Below are 17,552 nucleotides of genomic sequence, written 5' to 3' on the forward strand. Positions count from 1 at the left end.
ACACGCAGCGTCTTCGTGTTATAGGGAGATTAAAACTGATTTTTCTTATTTATCATTTAGCTAATTACCAAGTAGCATACACTTAACGGAAAAAACACACCACTCTGAACTACCGTGTTAGCATTTATCTTAACTAGCAATAACAAATCCGCACATTGCAGATCTCCGCCATGAATATTCTCCAAGTGCGGAGAAGGAAGAAGTCTAGCCTATATGCATCCACAAATAATGTTGATAAAATGTGCACAACTTTACAATGCAAATAAAAATAATTGTAGGCTATTACTCGCTAAATGGACTAATTGAAAAAGCTAATGTGGATGCCGCCACTGGTTTTCTTGAGAGCTGGAGACAGTACGAGATTTGACGGATGTGGCATTTCCCCCCCCCCCCGATGTACCGAAACCTACCGAACCGTATGGTGATTCGTGACACCGCATAGGCTACTGTAAATATGGGGATATTTTTCTTTGCATATATGCAGCATTGGGTGTGCCAAATTCTAAAAATAGACACGCGCGACGTAGCTTTTGAACAGTACTATGAACTGGCTCTATCTTCTAACAAAATCACACCCTCCCTGACCCATACAGAATAAACATACAGACTCACGGAGGATAGAGAGTTAAAGCTCAGCTAGGTAGCATGTAACATACTTAAATCAATAATTAAATGACTGGGTTTTGCTAATTAGTCCCTGTCCTGTTAGTCTCATAAATTATGTACCTTTTCTCATACTTTTCATTTATCCAGCTAGTTTACATTAGTTAATCTACTAATATGGTAATGTTAGTTATATAGATAACTAAATATGTAACTTAACTGGTTATGGTTCAAACAACTATATGTATAATGTGTAACATTTGTATTGTTATTGCATATTGTTATAGCTATAACGTTACACATTTTTTGCTGTGAGAAAGATTACTTGAAACAGTTTGGCATCAGCAAGCTAAAGCGTGTATCCTATCTTCCCCTAGGTTCCAAGAATACCGTGCCTCCACTGCTTCAGATGTGATGCCAGCTGCTTCAGGTCAGAAGACAATCACATCATTTTTAAATGATGGACAGCAAAGGATGTACGACCTCAAACATCCACGTCAGAAGGCAATAAGTGATGCCCTTGTAAAAGATCTAATCATTAAGTGCTGCTTGCCACTCTCCATCGTTGACAACGAGGACTTCAAGCACTTCCTGCATGTCCTGGACCCTCAGTACCGGCCCATAGCAAGATCCACAATTTCCTCTGTGACCATTCCAGGAATGGTGGAAGTCAAGAAAGAACAGATAAAGAACCAGCTGGCAGAAGCATCGAGTGTTGCTGTTACCACAGACATTTGGAGTGATCGAAAGATGCAGTCATTCCTTGGAGTGACAGCACACACAGTGGCAATGGATAAAAAAGACAGGAACTCAGCCTTCAGTCATATCTTCTTTCCTGCAAAAGAGTGCATGGGAAACACTCAGGAGAGAAGATTGCAATGATGTTTGAATGCTGTGCTGAAGAATACCTGATTAAGGACAAGATCAACTTTGTCATAACTGACAATGCATCCAACATGAGAAAAGCTTTCCAGGCCAGCTTTCCCCTAGAGGATCCTTGTGATGCTGAAGCTCATGATCCCAGCTCATTTGAGGAGGATGATGAAATATGGCAAGACCTGATGCCAGAAGATCAACAGACAGTCAGTGACACTTTGGCTGAGAACTGTAAGATGCGGAGACTATTATGCTTCACACATTCACTGCAGTTGGTCATAAAAGATGGTCTGAAAGACACCAGTGGGCTGTCAAGCACCCTAGCAAAGCTATCCCGTGCAGCCAACCTCCTCCACAGTGGCACCTCGTTTAAAGACTGCTTTGAAGCGTGTTTTGGTGATGCAACAATTCCAACAGTGAATGCCACACGATGGAATTCCACTCTGAAGAAGGTGAAGGCTTATGTGCATTTAGACATGCAAAAGCTGTCCAGTGTGTTGGAATCAGAGGGGCACAAAAGCCTTCTTATCCCCGCGAGAGTATGCTCAGCTTAAAGAACTGATCGAAGTTCTTGATCCGTTCTTAGAGGCAACCAACCTAACTCAGGGTGAGACTACTGTCACCGTCAGTGTGATTGTGCCCTGTGTCCTCACTGCGCTGTCACCTGCAGGAAATAAGAGGAAAAGCCAGATACTGTGGGCCTCTGGTGAGAGCTCTGGAGAGCTCCTTGAAAACAAGGTTTGCAGAGGTTTTCAGTGCAGTCAAGATACCAGGATGTGAGCCAGCTGAAGGAAGAGGCCCCACCAAATTTCCTTTCACCAATGCCTACTTCATAGCATCTGTGTTGGACCCAGCATTTGGCTTCCAGTGGCTAGAACATGATGTGCAGCTGGACAGTGACATCAAAGATGTGCTGAAGACTGAGATCAAAGTTGAGAAATGTTTTGATTAACGTTAGTTAAGTGATTAACTATTTGATTGTTGTGATGTTTATATCATTGAAGGTGTTACAATAAAGCACATAGGTGTGTCATTTGTCATGTAGGCCTAGTCAATAACATATTTGTAATGAGTCCCCCATGCCCCCTCTCATTTCAGAGTATATAAAGGCAGAGGGTGACAAGCAAGCGGTATCAACAGCAGATGCAGCGGAAGCAACAGGACCAGGGGAAGGTGAACTTTCAGAGTCTCCTCCTGAGAAGCAGTTGAGAATGTTCTCCCACTATAGGAGGACTCCCTCCTCCACCGAGAAGAAGCCGTCTGGCCAGGCTCAGTTGACTGCATACCTCGACTTGATCACTGAGAAGGACTCTGACTCAGTCCCGTGCCTCAGATTTTGGCAGCAAAACAAATCCAAATTCCCTACCCTCTATCAGATTGCCACACAGGTATTCTCTATCCCTGCCTCCAGTGCGGCCATTGAAAGGGTATTTAGTCATGGAGGCATTTTGATGAGGCCTCACCGTGCAAGGTTGAGTAGTTCCATGCTGTCAGATCTTATGTTTTTGAAATGCAACATGTATGCTTAAAACTAGTGCCACTAGCCTTTTGTTCCTAACTATTCCTGAGAGACAATGTCTTTTGACTAGTTTTTATGAATGTATTGTATGCTGTAGAACTTACTTCTGTATACTGTTTCCACCATTTGCTAATATCATGCTATTCACAGCTATCAATGTGTTTTGAAGCACATCCAATGTTCAGAATGTCAAAGAAATTCAGACTGTTCTAAAAATGTGTGTGTGCGCGCATGCTTGCGCGTGCATGTGTGCGAGTGTGTGGGTGTGCATTTGTTTGGCTATCGTGTCACAAAGTAAATAAACTCCCTTTGAAATGGTGACAGCTGTGTCATTTTTGTTTAATGTAGACCTTTTTTATTTGTATGTCAGATCTTTGACTGTGCCCGAGTGGATCACTGGAGCCATCTTGGAACTCGACTCAGACTCAACCTTGATGACTCGGACTCGGACTAGGGTAATAGTGACTCGACTCGGACTCGACTTTTCTTTGGTGACTCGGACTCGGACTTGGACTCGAACACTGGGGACTCGAGACTTGACTCGGACTCGAGGTTTAGTGACTCGACTACAACACTGGCTGATGCTGCACCAAACCACCTGTCAATCTCCCACTCCATCCTACCCTCACTCTTGAACAAGACCCCCGAGACACTTGAACTCCTTCACTTGAGGCAACAACTCATCCCCAACCCAGAGGGAGCAATCCACCATTTTCCAGTAGAGAACCATGGCCTCAGACTTGGAGGCGCTGACTCTCATCCCAGCCATTTCACACTCAGCTGCAAACCGCCCCAGTGCGTGCCGGAGGTCGCGTTCTGATGAAGCCAACATAACCACATCATCTACAAAGAGCAGAGATGCAATTCTGAGGTTCCCAAAACAGACATACTCCTCACCTTGGCTGCGCCTTGAGATCCTGTCCATGAATATCACAAACACAATTGGAGACAAGCATAGGCCGCGGAACGCATTCCGAATGGGTAGGGCCAAGAATGACGTGACGCCCCCCCCAAGCCACACTCGTAACGCATAACTGTATTTATTATTATTTATGATTGCCGTTTTTATTTGTCCTGATTATAGCCTACACTTGAGTCACAGTCAAATAGTATAATCAGTATGATTAGAAAGCATAAATCATTTGACACGTCAAGTCCAGTTGCATAGGATTAAAAAATGTCAACGCTCACCACCTCGTCTTAAACGTTCCCAGAGAAGTTCCTCCGTCTCTCGTTGTGCTGGATGAAGTCACTGGCAATGGCGAGACCATCCACATTGGCCAAAGCATCCCCGTGTGTGTGGCTGCACATCAAGTCATTGAGTCATTGTTGACCTTAGATAAGTCTTCATACGACGAAGGGCTGACAAAGATCTCTCGGCGCTGGCAGTTGACACGGGAATTGTTAAGAACAATTTCAGCAGCCTGTGTACATCGGGCAATAGGCTCATAACGTTGAGGGTAGCGGCGGCAGAGGGGCTAGTTGGAGCAGCGACAGGTAGACATTCTACTTCTGGTTCCTCAGAGGGCTCATTGTGGGCTGGAGTGACGGTGGTTGTCTCAGCTACCTTGGTTAACTTTGACCCGAAGAAATCAGTTATTGTTCGACGCTTCATCATTCATTTTAACGTTACTATTGCTTAAAGTTTAGCGAACACACTGGCAGTTAGTCTACTTACATAGAGCGCTGGTATTTTGTTCTGTGAAAGTCACGTCCGTGTGACGCTAAGCTCACGTGACACAAATAACCAATCAATCATTAGGAAACAGAGTTTGTTGCTTGTGATAGGCTACGTACTGTACGTAGGCTTACAGCTAGTGGAAATTAGCCCGGGAAGCGCGCAAAAGTGCAATACATTAAGAATGTAACGTATTTGCGATTTGAATTTTTACACATGTTTATGTTTGATGCACGCCAAAGTAGGTATGGCCACGGCCCTACTGGCCATACCGGTTCCGCGGCCTATGGAGACAAGGGACAATCTTGGCGGAGTCCGACACCCACCGAAAACGTGTTTGACTTTGTGCCAAGAATGTGGACACAGCTCTCACTTTGGTTATACAAGAACTGGATGGCTTGTAGCAACTGCCCCGGTACCCCATACTCCCGCAGTACCCCCCACAGAGTGCTCCAAGGTACACGGTCGTAAGCCTTCTCCAAATCCACAAAACACATGTAGACTGGCTGGTCAAACTCCCATGCCCCCCTCAGCACTTCCACAAGGGTAAAGAGTTGGTCCGTTGTTCCACGGCCAGGACAGAATCCACATTGTTCCTCCTGGATCTGAGGTTTGACAATCGGTCGGAGCCTCCTTTCCAGACCCTAGAGTAGACTTTCCCAGGGAGGCTGAGCAATGTGATGCCCCGATAATTGGAGCACATCCTCCGGTCCCCCTTTTTGAAGATGGGAACCACCACCCCTGTCTGCCACTCCACAGGTACTGTCCCTGACGTCCACGTGACACTGAAGAGGCGTGTCCGCCAAGACAGCCCAACAATGTCCAGAGCCTTCAGCATCTCAGGCCGAATCTCATCCATACCCGGCGCCTTGCCACCGAGGAGCTTTTTAACTACCTCAGAGACCTCTGCCAGGGATATGAGTGGGGCTTCCCCTGAGTCTTCAGACTCTACCTCCTCCACTGAGGATTAGTCAGGAGCTCCTCAAAGTGTTTTTTCCACCGCTCGACAAGCCCTGCTTCCCCTTCCTGAATCGCCGGATGGTTTGCCAGAACTTCCTTTAGGCCAACCAAAAGTCCTCCTCCATAGCCTCACCGAACTCCTCCCACACCCGAGTTTTTGCTTTCGCAACCGCCGAAGCAGCGGCCCTTCTGGCTTCCTGGGCGCGTGCGCGTCCTGGGTGGCGTGCGCCTGTAATCCAAGTCACCGGGAGGCTGAGGCTGGCGGATCATTTGAGCTCAGGGGCTGTGGGCTGCAGCGGTCTGTGCCGATCAGGTGTCCGCACTAAGTTCGGTATTGACATGGTGCTCCGGGGGGAGCCCGGGACCACCAGGTCATCTGGTGCTGCTCTATATATGTGTGTGTGTGTGTGTGTGTGTGTGTGTGTGTGTGTGTGTGTGTGTGTGTGTGTGTATATACACTACCGTTCAAAAGTTTGGGATCACCCAAACAATTTTGTGTTTTCCATGAAAAGTCACACTTATTCACCACCATATGTTGTGAAATGAATAGAAAATAGAGTCAAGACATTGACAAGGTTAGAAATAATGATTTGTATTTGAAATAAGATTTTTTTTACATCAAACTTTGCTTTCGTCAAAGAATCCTCCATTTGCAGCAATTACAGCATTGCAGACCTTTGGCATTCTAGCTGTTAATTTGTTGAGGTAATCTGGAGAAATTGCACCCCACGCTTCCAGAAGCAGCTCCCACAAGTTGGATTGGTTGGATGGGCACTTCTTTGAGCAGATTGAGTTTCTGGAGCATCACATTTGTGGGGTCAATTAAACGCTCAAAATGGCCAGAAAAAGAGAACTTTCATCTGAAACTCGACAGTCTATTCTTGTTCTTAGAAATGAAGGCTATTCCATGCGAGAAATTGCTAAGAAATTGAAGATTTCCTACACCGGTGTGTACTACTCCCTTCAGAGGACAGCACAAACAGGCTCTAACCAGAGTAGAAAAAGAAGTGGGAGGCCGCGTTGCACAACTGAGCAAGAAGATAAGTACATTAGAGTCTCTAGTTTGAGAAACAGACGCCTCACAGGTCCCCAACTGGCATCTTCATTAAATAGTACCTGTTAGAGCCTGTTTGTGCTGTCCTCTGAAGGGAGTAGTACACACCGGTGTAGGAAATCTTCAATTTCTTAGCAATTTCTCGCATGGAATAGCCTTCATTTCTAAGAACAAGAATAGACTGTCGAGTTTCAGATGAAAGTTCTCTTTTTCTGGCCATTTTGAGCGTTTAATTGACCCCACAAATGTGATGCTCCAGAAACTCAATCTGCTCAAAGAAGTGCCCATCCAACCAATCCAACTTGTGGGAGCTGCTTCTGGAAGCGTGGGGTGCAATTTCTCCAGATTACCTCAACAAATTAACAGCTAGAATGCCAAAGGTCTGCAATGCTGTAATTGCTGCAAATGGAGGATTCTTTGACGAAAGCAAAGTTTGATGTAAAAAAATCTTATTTCAAATACAAATCATTATTTCTAACCTTGTCAATGTCTTGACTCTATTTTCTATTCATTTCACAACATATGGTGGTGAATAAGTGTGACTTTTCATGGAAAACACGAAATTGTTTGGGTGATCCCAAACTTTTGAACGGTAGTGTATGTATACATGAAACAGGCTTATTTATATTTATTTATATATGTGTGTGTATATACGTATATATATATATATATATATATATATATATATATAGTGGGGTTTTTTTTTCCGAAACCATCAATGGTGTTGATAGAAGTGGTCAACTAATGAGCGGAATATCAATACAGATGCAGGAAAAAAGTTTTAATACATAGCAGTACAAGCTTGTTTCATGCGTCGCGCGTATTGATATTTTTTTTAATTTGTTTATTTATTTATTTATATGTGTCTCCAATCTGACCATCACTTGGGTACAACCTGTGGCGGATCCCATCGTCTTCACGCTTGTGTTGCCATGGAACTAGATCCTCCCAGGCCAAGCAGTGTGGACCAGCATCGTGACCTGGTCACCACTTTAATCAAGGCTTTAGCGAATGGCTCCGAGAGTTTTTTGAGGACCATGCTTTAAAAATCCACCAAGAACAGAGAGCCGCAGGAAGGGGTCCACCCCCTACTATCCCCTGTCCACGCTGTTCCAGTCTCTTCTATTCTCACCTTGGACTGTCAAGCCATCTTCGTTTCAAGCACACACCTTAATCTCTTGGAATGGATCCTCGGACACGAGAAACACCAACGACGATGATATATATATATATATATATATATATATATATATATATATATATATATATATATATATATATATATATATATATATATATATATATATGGCTAGCACCATCGCCTCACAGCAAGAAGGTCCTGGGTTCGAGCCCCGGAGTAGTCCAACCTTGGGGGTTGTCCCAGGTCATCCTCTCTGGGGAGTTTGCACATTCTCCCTGTGTCTGTATGGGTTTCCTCCGGGTGCTCCAGTTTCCTCCCACAGTCCAAAGCCATGTAGGTCAGGTGAATCGGCTATACTAAATTGTCCCTAGGTATGAATGTGTGTGTGTGTGTGTGTGTGTGTGTGTGTGTGTGTGTGTGTGTGTGTGTGTGTGTGTGGGCCCTGTGTGATGGCCTGGCGGCCTGTCCAGGGTGTCTCCCCGCCCACCACCCAATGACTGCTGGGATAGGCTTCAGCATCCCTGCGACCCTGAGAGCAGGATAAGTGGCTCGGATAATGGATGGATATACCAGTTAAGTGTCAGTCATGTGTCATTGAGAGTCATGTGTATGCAGGTTCTTCTTCTTTCTTTTCTTTTTTTTCACTAATTAGTCCTCTGCTGTCTAGTTACAGGTGTTAATCAATGAAATAAGCTGGTGTTGTGTTGAATTAGAAAAACATAAATGCATGCACACATCTCTCCACGGCACAAGATTGAATACCACTGCTTTCAAATCTAGATACTCTTATAAAGATAGTCTTCTCTTCTAGATGTTCCTAGAATATTTCTAGATTGCACACCCTTGTTCTTCCTGCACACTATAATATCACTACAGGGATGAATAAAAATCAAGGATAAACAAATGGATAGATTGATAGATGTCTTGTCTCATCTCCTCTCTTCTCTCCTCCTTTCAACATTTCCTTCCTGTGTTCCACCCTCTCCACCCCTCTCTCCATCTCTCCCAGGGCCCTGGGCAGTAAGCCTTCGTGGGTGAAGGAGCTGGCTCAGGCCCTACTCAGGGCGGAGGATGTGAACGTGGTGGTGGTGGACTGGATCTATGGCGCCTCCTTCGCCTACAACCTAGTGGTGGAGAACTACAAGGAGGTGGCCGTGCAGATCTCCATCCTTATCAACCATCTCCAGGTGGGGAAGTGTCCAGGAGACATATGTATGTGTGTGTGTGTGTGTGTGTGTGTGTGTGTGTGTGTGTGTGTGTGTGTGTGTGTGTGTGTGTGTGTGTGTGAGAACCTATAAACTCTATGGTAATTCATTTATTTTATTTTTAAGAATCATGGGTGTAAACTGGAGTCCTTCCACTTCATCGGGGTCAGTCTTGGGGCACATGTGTCGGGATTCGTTGGGACCCTTTTCGAGGGCAAGATCGGACGGATCACAGGTGAGCCCAAACAGCCCACATGTTATGCAAGTGTGAGTATTAGTAAACACTTTGTTAACCATCTGATTAATGTTCTGTGCACTAAAAGGTCCAGGTGCAAACTCAAATGAGGAAATTTTGGAAATAAAACATTATTTTGAAGCAAGTCCCCTCTCAGTAGGGTAGTCATCCTGTTACCCTCACGGCCAATCAGTTTCCATTAGCACAGCTGTTTGAATCAGCTACATATTCCAAATGGTTTGGTAGTGTTTCGAGCACATGGCAAAAGTTAATTTTGTTGCTTTAATGATAAAATATGCAAATGAATCACAGAGCTTTTCTTTCAGGTTTTTTTTGTTTTGTTTTTGGGGGTTTTTTGGGCTGTTTATTATGTCCTGCATAGGAAGACCTTGATTCAAATCTGGTCAGTTACAACAGCAGGTCCCATTCACAGATGGAGACATTGTACTTTTTATTGCATTCTCACTCGGCTACTGCAGAACCTGTGCCGAATCCCCCAGAGAAAACCGAAAATACGAAAAATCAAGTTTTGCTGTTTTTTTCTGGAGTCACAAGCTGTGCTGTGTATCTAACAGGATAAAAGACACTAAAATTTGATTTTATGATGTGCTAATTCATTCCTGTGTTGCAATGCTTATGAAAGACTTGTATAAGATACTGAAACAAAATAGGTGCAGGATATATGCATAAGAGGGATTCCTACAGCAGCACTTAAATATCAAAGATGCATTGTAAGTACATGACCCAAGGCCTTAGGTAACTGTTACTACGGTATACCATACTAATACAGGATAAATGTAGGATTAGTGATTAAAGGGGAATTCTACCATGGCTGCCACTGTGGGTGACTGGAAATCACTGGGCCCAACAGACCAGACAATGAAGGTCTCTAGGACAGAAGTCACTCACCAAGCCTTTCATTGCTGCCAATTTGTTTGAATGGTACTTTCCGGCAACAGACAGATCCTTCAGAAAATAGACAAAGCCACTTTGATGAGGGCTGCTCTGATGCCGTGTAGAGCAGGACAGGCCCCTCTTCCCAGCCCACACCATGCACCACAATGCATGATTGTTGGACTTGTTTATATCTGGTGTCTCAGCTGGAAGGTTTTTGAGCAAGTCTCAATGTGTAGGTCAGACGCACCAAGGCCACTGACTTGGATTTTTTTTCTTCATTTTGTGCTTAGGCAGAGCAAAGCAGAAGTTCTTGTTGGGTATAACCACTTCAGCGATGTGTGAACGCTAATGTCAAGCTCCGGGATCCCTTTTCATTTAGTACAATTTATAAAATGATAATTTCAGTTTTTACATGAACCCCCCTCTCATTTTCACAAATTCGAATCTTGTTTATGAAACCCAGGGTCCCGTGTGTTCAAGTTTATCAGCAGCAGAGTACATATGCACACAACAAATTGGCCTCTGTGTTATCCATCCATTATCCAAGCCGCTTATCCTGCTCTCAGGGTCGCGGGGATGCTGGAGCCTATCCCAGCAGCCACTGGGTGGCAGGCGGGGAGACACCCTGGACTGGCCTCTGTGTTATGTAATGTTCAATATAAAGACACAAGGACATTGACGCAATTTCAAATAGAAAAGTTATTAATCCTCAGAAACTGACATTGCCATTCTGCCCTGCAGGTCTCGACCCCGCCGGTCCAATGTTTAGAGGAGCAGACAAGTTCGACCGTCTGGACCCCTCGGATGCTCAGTTTGTGGAGGCTATCCACACAGACTCTGACTGTGAGAGAACATTCACATTAGCTTAAACTTGGTGCTAGTTCTAATACAATATCAACCTACATCGCAAGGTAAAAAATATACCTTTTTATAGCAGGTCAGCACACACCACTGGCTCTTTATATAGTAGTTTTCTTTGCTGTTAGAAGCTCACCAAACACACTTTGACGGCAATATCAAGTTTTCATCGATTAACCCTTGACGTTTGCATTAGATTTTGGTATTTCCATCCCTGTTGGCCATGTTGACTTCTTTTTGAATGGTGGAATGGATCAGGCCGGTTGTGCCCGTTCACGGTTCGCGTCAAGTAAGTCCAGTGTGGTTGTCAATGAAATGTGAACCCTGTTTTACATCATAACAAAACCAAATCATAATATAAAATCTGCATATGAACAAGTGTTTTGACACAAGCTCTTTTTTCGGTTGGCATTTGGCTCCCTTAGTTTCGTCATTTGTTGTCAGTTCTCGTCTACTTTCCAGTGTACGGCTATGTGATATGTGACCACATGAGGGCGCTGCATGCCTATGTCAGCGCGCTGAACGGCTCCTGCCCCTTAACCGGGATCCCTTGCTCCAGCTATGAGCACTTCCTCGCGGGGCGCTGTCTCGGCTGTAAGGGCGTCCTTAACGGGACCTGCCCAACAATAGGTAACGGCACGTGAATTATTATACTTATGATGATTTTAATTTCATTTTCTAATCTGACTGCTCAGTCGACTGTTAATAGTCTGTTAACAAATTACATAATTTAATTGGTCAACTGGGCATAGTGATACTGACCAGTAAACGAGGACCCTTGTGACCTGTTATAGTCTAAGAGAAGATGGCATGAAACGGGTGTGAAGTCAAGGTTTCAGAGGTGAATCTCTCACCAAATTAGGACAAAACAGACATTGGACAAATAGTACTTTCATCCCACACTTGATCTCTGTGTCACAAGGTTTTAGCTGCTAGTACTCATCACTTCAGCCCCTGATATGTAGTCAGACAGCGATACAGCAAAACCTCTGATGCACTGAATAGTCATGCAAGATAGTCCTATCATGCTTATTCACTCTGTGTGTGTGTGTGTGTGTGTGTGTGTGTGTGTGTGTGTGTGTGTGTGTGTGTGTGTGTGTGCTTTTCTTTTAGGTTTATCAGAAAACAGCGGGATAACAGTGTCTCCGATTCCAGAGGAGCAAAAGGTTTTCCTCCTCACAACGTCTGCACCGCCATATTGCGGTGAGTGCTTGTGTGTGTGTGTGTGTGTGTGTGTGTGTGTGTGTGTGTGTGTGTGTGTGTGTGTGTGTGCAGTCCACGTCTCTGCACATCTGCATTTCTTTAACATCAGTCAAACTCTGCGTTCTTGTTCGAATACATTTATTTGGGTCAAATTGAAGAATGGGAGCACATAATTACTCACCAATACAGCCACATACATGTCTTTAATGCCTGTAATCATCTTGCATGATTATTAGTTTCATTATCTAAATGCTGAATGAATCACTTTTAACATCTGGTGATGCCAAACTATGGTAATTCTTTACTTGTGTCCCATTTTGTTTAAGCATGTTTTCTCTTCCCAGCACAATTCTCCTGCTACATCTGTACATAGACCCACTATCTACACATGTTGTATCATTGGCCATTTCTGGCTTTGTGCACTGTACAATTATACATTTTTTTTTCCTAATGTGACATTACCAAGGTAATCAGACAGAGCCTCTTTTTCTAGACGTTTTCACAAACTTTCTCTGTTTTAGATTGCATTTGTTTCTGATGTTTTGAGCTCACTAAGGCGAATCTCTGATCTCTTGTGTATGCAAACTTAGTTGGCAAAAAAAATTTTGACTGAGTTGAATTCATTCTTTTCTTCCTGTCCCATGGGGGGTGGGGGTCTCAGCTCACCACATCCTGCTGGACTTGGAGGTGTGGCCCCTGGATAAGAGTGCGGAGGTGGAGGTGACCCTGAAGAGCAAGAGCCTTGGTACGGAGAACAGACTCAGGCTGTAGGTATCACTCACACAGACACGTTAAGCACCAGGCTGACTGTAAACACCTGAGTGTTGTTGTTGAATGGTGTACCACAAAGCACCAGATGGCCAAAAACACTTTTGCAGGCCTTGGACTGCGGTTTGCAAGATAGCAAGATAGTCAGGAATTGTTAACTAAACCCACAGATGACAAGGGGTGAGCTCAGTGGCAGGAGGCTGTATTTGTTTAGTGTGAGCGCCCCCAACTGGAGAACCAGGTTCAAATTCAACACCACTATACTTGTCAAAGCATCTTATCCCTACATGCACTTCAGCTGGATAACCAAACACAGAGAAGTTCCTTCTTGTGAATCAAGAAATTAAATATTATAAAAGTTAGAAAAAGAAAAGAAAAAGACAAAAAAAAACAAGAAGCAGACAAAGTGTATTATACAGGTGTCCTTGAGTAAAACGTCCAACCTTCTGATTCTTTTAAACCTGCCCTGGATAAGGTGCCAATTATATGTCTGTCAAGTTAAATTAAATTTCACTTTCAGTTTTAACAGTTTCGTTGAATAGACAGTGTTCTGGACAAGGGGAATCCAGGAGAGTTATCTATATTTAAGTATTATTAAATGCAAGTATAAGTAATGAGTTCTTCATTTGATACAAGTGGCAAACTCACTCATCTGTCTGTCTGTCTGTCTGTCTGTCTGTCTATCTGTCTGTTTGCCTGTCTACCTGCCTGCCTGCCTGTCTGCCTGCCTGCCTGCCTGTCTGTCTGTCTGCTTGCCTGTCTGTCTGCCTGCCTGCCTGCCTGCCTGCTTGCCTGTCTGTCTGTCTGTCTGTCTGCCTGCCTCCCTGCCTGACTGTCTGTCTGTCTGTCTGCCTGCCTGCCTGCCTGCCTGTCTGTCTGTCTGTCTGCTTGCCTGCCAGCCTGTCTGTCTGGCTGTCTCTTTGTCTGTCAGTCTGTCTGTCTGCCTGCCTGTGTCTGTCTGTCTGTCTGTCTGTCTGTCTGTCTGTCTGTCTGTCTGTCTGTCTGTCTGTCTGTCTGTCTGTCTGTCTGTCTGTCTGTCTGTCTGTCTGTCTGTCCGTCTTTTTAACATTAAGTTGTGACTGCTGTTCAGTAAACAGACATTAATGCAGTCATTTCACCATCAGTTAAGACATCAGTATAAACAGTGACAGAGAGGTGGTGCAGGACATTCTGTACATACACCAGGTTTGTGAATTGGCCACTTCCAACCAGGACAAAGAGGTGGTAATACTAACTTTACACTGCATAACTACTATCAGGAGGCATGGGGGGGGGGCAAAGTGGGTGTTTTCCACCAACATACAGAATGACAGATGGATCCCTAGAAGAATTTTTTTAATTTTATGTTTTCATAAATCATAGCAGGGCCTATAATCTCAAGAACTGCCAGTCTTGGAAAGTCACAGCTGGCAGAAAACCAAAGATACTGGTAGAACCAACTAATTTCACTGGGCTCTTAGTGAAGCTGGTGGGTTTTCTCTTCATTTAAAGAGATGAAAAGCTGAGTGGCTTTCTGTCTCAAGGGAGACCACAGTGCTGTGGATAAATGAGTATTGAGGTCACGTCCATCCTCCATGTCTAATGTACCTTGAGACCATAGAGAAACCATTCTTGTTTTGTTTTGTTTTTTTCTTGTTTTTCGTGAGTCTGATATGGGGAAAGGGAAATAGCATAGACAACGTAAATTACTAACATTTCATCTGAAAGTCAACTTCCTGTGGGATGCTATGCACGTCATACACCAAGGCAGTTCAAAGTGCTTCAGATAAAGGCGTAAAAAGACATTCAAAAAGAGATACAAAACAAGAAGAATATTAAAAGAATAAGATAAAGAATCAGCATAAAATGGAGTAAGAATAAAATTGCAATAATCCTAGCAGAATCCTATTTAGTGAAATGCAGCGGTGAACATGAAAGTTTTTAACCTGGATTTAAAATGAACTTTGTCTTGGGGGAAATTCAATCTCTTCAGACTAAATGCCTCTCTATGTTTGGTTTTTACCTGGGGACCTACCAGCAGAGCAGCTTCAGATAGCCTGAAAGGTCTGGTAGGTTCATATTCTAAAAGCGTATCAGTGATGTATTTCGGTCCTGAAGAGATTTGACAGAGAGTTCCTGGTGATGAATCCTGAGGGGAAAAGCTGTCCTTTGTATCAAATGCAGGTTACCCGAGAGTGCATGTGTGTGAATATGACCATGCACATGCATACGTGCACATTTATTTGTGTTTTTGACTGTATTTCTGCATATATAATTATGATATGTGACTGAAATATTAAATATTATGAAAACAGCTAATTTCCAAAAAAAACAAAAAAACAAAACATAGTTACAATGTCCTGGATGTAAGGGTATTGAAAGTGCATAGACATTAAAAAAAAACATTTTTCATTTTTCATTTAACACTTAAAACGAGACAAGGCAGAGAGTACTTTCCTCTCCTCTTGTAGATTGCTCCAGTTTACCTCCATGTATGTGCATCTATCTGTATGTGTTCCCTTGTTCGTATTTGTGTTTGTTGCAGTTCGACAGACACCACTGCATACAGGAGGGTGTTGGCTCACCCGGTGGCTCTGTGCGAGATAAACTCCATCCAGCTGAGGAACACAGGAGCCAGATTCTACCGGCAGGCAGAGATCCACGTCCTGTCAGTCTGCATATCAGAGTTCCCGCCCATCAGGTAGGTTATGAGCTTGTCTGCATGCCAGCATGCACACATACACACGCACACATGTGCATGTTTTTTTTTTTTTTTTTTTTTGGTCTTTCCTGAACGCACATAAACACATGCAAACACCACATCATGTGCACTTAGATGGGGTTTTTTTTTCTTGGACACATACACATAGTCTATTGATTTTTCTTCTTCTCTATCTCTTGGAGATGTACGTACACACACACTAACACACACACACAAACACACACAAGAGCATACCTACTGTAAATCCATCCACCCAACCACCATCAAACAAGTTCTTATTTCTCTCTCTCTCTCTCTCTCTCTCTCTCTCTCTCTCTCTCTCTCTCTCTCTCTCTCTCTCTCTCTCTCTCTCTCTCTCTCTCTCTCTCTCTCTCTCGCTCTCTCGCACACACACACACACACACACACACACACACACACAGAAATGTAAAGCTCTATGTACTGTGTTTGCATTCCAGGCAGGAGAAGTCGCTGTGTGTAGAAAATCTCTACGTCAGACGAGGAACTCCGTGGTCGCATGACTTTGTGTTACTGTGTGGCAGTTTTTGAGAGATCTACAATAATCAACAGACACTGAAATGAACACACACACACGTGCACACACACACACACACACACACACACACATACACACATACACTGCATCCCCATAGCACATAGCACCCTTTGATTCTGATATGGTGTCTATGCCATTTTTCCCCACAATGATCAAATAAAATAGTGGCTCAGGAGACGTGATCCCTCACCCGTACCTACTGGCTGTTGTAACATAGAGATATATGCATAAATCAACACACACACACACATACACACACACACACACACACACACACACACACACACACACACACACACACACACACACACACACACACACACACACACACACACACACAGATCTGAAATGCCATGGCCATTTAGAGTAGAGAAGGAGGCAAGATGACGTAATTTTTCAGTGACCGTGGAGAATGGGAGAATAATGGAGGGTAAACTGTGGTTGGTGATTGCCACGTTTCGTTATGTATACACATACATACACACTCACACTCACACAAACAACTCAGACCTACACATAGCATGCCCAAGGAGAAAAATATCTTTAAATAGATAATTAGGTACTAGGTAATAGGTACTCTGGTTACCAGAGGCTCTCTTCCAGCGATTCACAGCTCTTCTAATTAATTTACATTTGGTTGTCTTTGTGTTCATCTTGAGCAAATACAGGAAGTCAAATTCCCTATGCATCTAAACTTGTTTTGCAATTAAGAAAATATTTTAACTTGATTTAGCCTTAGAGCAAACGTTTAAATACTTTTCTTTCACCATATTCCAGCTTTACAGCACAACAGGCTGAATGAGATGCTCAGGGAAAACTTTTTCTTTTTATATTTGACAAATGTAGAATTACTGTCACTGTAATGTGTTATTCTGGTGCTGATAGTTACATTTAGATTGTCTGTTCAAGCAATAAAGTGGTAACTTTTGGTTTCTCTGTGTGTATTTAGAAGTTTATACAGTAATGGTTGTGTGCTGGATACTGTACCGAAATTAAGGACTATATTATTGTTTGACCCTGCAATGCAATTACAGCTATCACAGCCGTCTCATTTTGTTTTTCGTTGACTCTCTTGGGAAGACATTTGTATTAGGTATGTTAGAGCGGAGAAGATAGTCTGTAAATGCAGCAGCACACAGTCCATACACATTTTGAACTAGTAGGACAAGAAACAGACCATCACTGCCAACAGTTCCCACTATTTTTAGCTGATCTTTATCAGACAGGACATTAATTATGGGAAATGTAGGGTGAAAAGAGAGGGGAACACGACCATGAAACGGGGACATTATAATCAG

At 43.5% G+C, this 17,552-nt stretch overlaps 1 protein-coding gene across 3 annotated transcripts in view; it reads left to right on the plus strand.

Moving 5' to 3' along the window:
- The window catches only part of pla1a (phospholipase A1 member A), a 34,836-nt gene extending 17,560 nt beyond the window's left edge, over window positions 1-17,276 (plus strand). For 2 of the 3 annotated variants that reach the window (XM_056289645.1, XM_056289646.1), the window contains exons 3-11: window positions 8,841-9,018; window positions 9,163-9,271; window positions 10,910-11,011; window positions 11,223-11,315; window positions 11,471-11,656; window positions 12,140-12,229; window positions 12,891-12,996; window positions 15,522-15,677; window positions 16,157-17,276. In XM_056289645.1, coding sequence (XP_056145620.1) covers window positions 8,841-9,018; window positions 9,163-9,271; window positions 10,910-11,011; window positions 11,223-11,315; window positions 11,471-11,656; window positions 12,140-12,229; window positions 12,891-12,996; window positions 15,522-15,677; window positions 16,157-16,247 — 1,111 coding nt within the window. In that variant the 3' untranslated portion in view covers window positions 16,248-17,276. The remainder of the gene's footprint in view (window positions 1-8,840; window positions 9,019-9,162; window positions 9,272-10,909; window positions 11,012-11,222; window positions 11,316-11,470; window positions 11,657-12,139; window positions 12,230-12,890; window positions 12,997-15,521; window positions 15,678-16,156) is intronic. The other variant, XM_056289647.1, reaches the window with a different exon arrangement.
- Window positions 17,277-17,552: the final 276 nt, after the last annotated feature.

The sequence above is a fragment of the Lampris incognitus genome, chromosome 11 (genome assembly GCF_029633865.1).
Source record: "Lampris incognitus isolate fLamInc1 chromosome 11, fLamInc1.hap2, whole genome shotgun sequence".
NCBI classification, from domain to species: domain Eukaryota; kingdom Metazoa; phylum Chordata; class Actinopteri; order Lampriformes; family Lampridae; genus Lampris; species Lampris incognitus.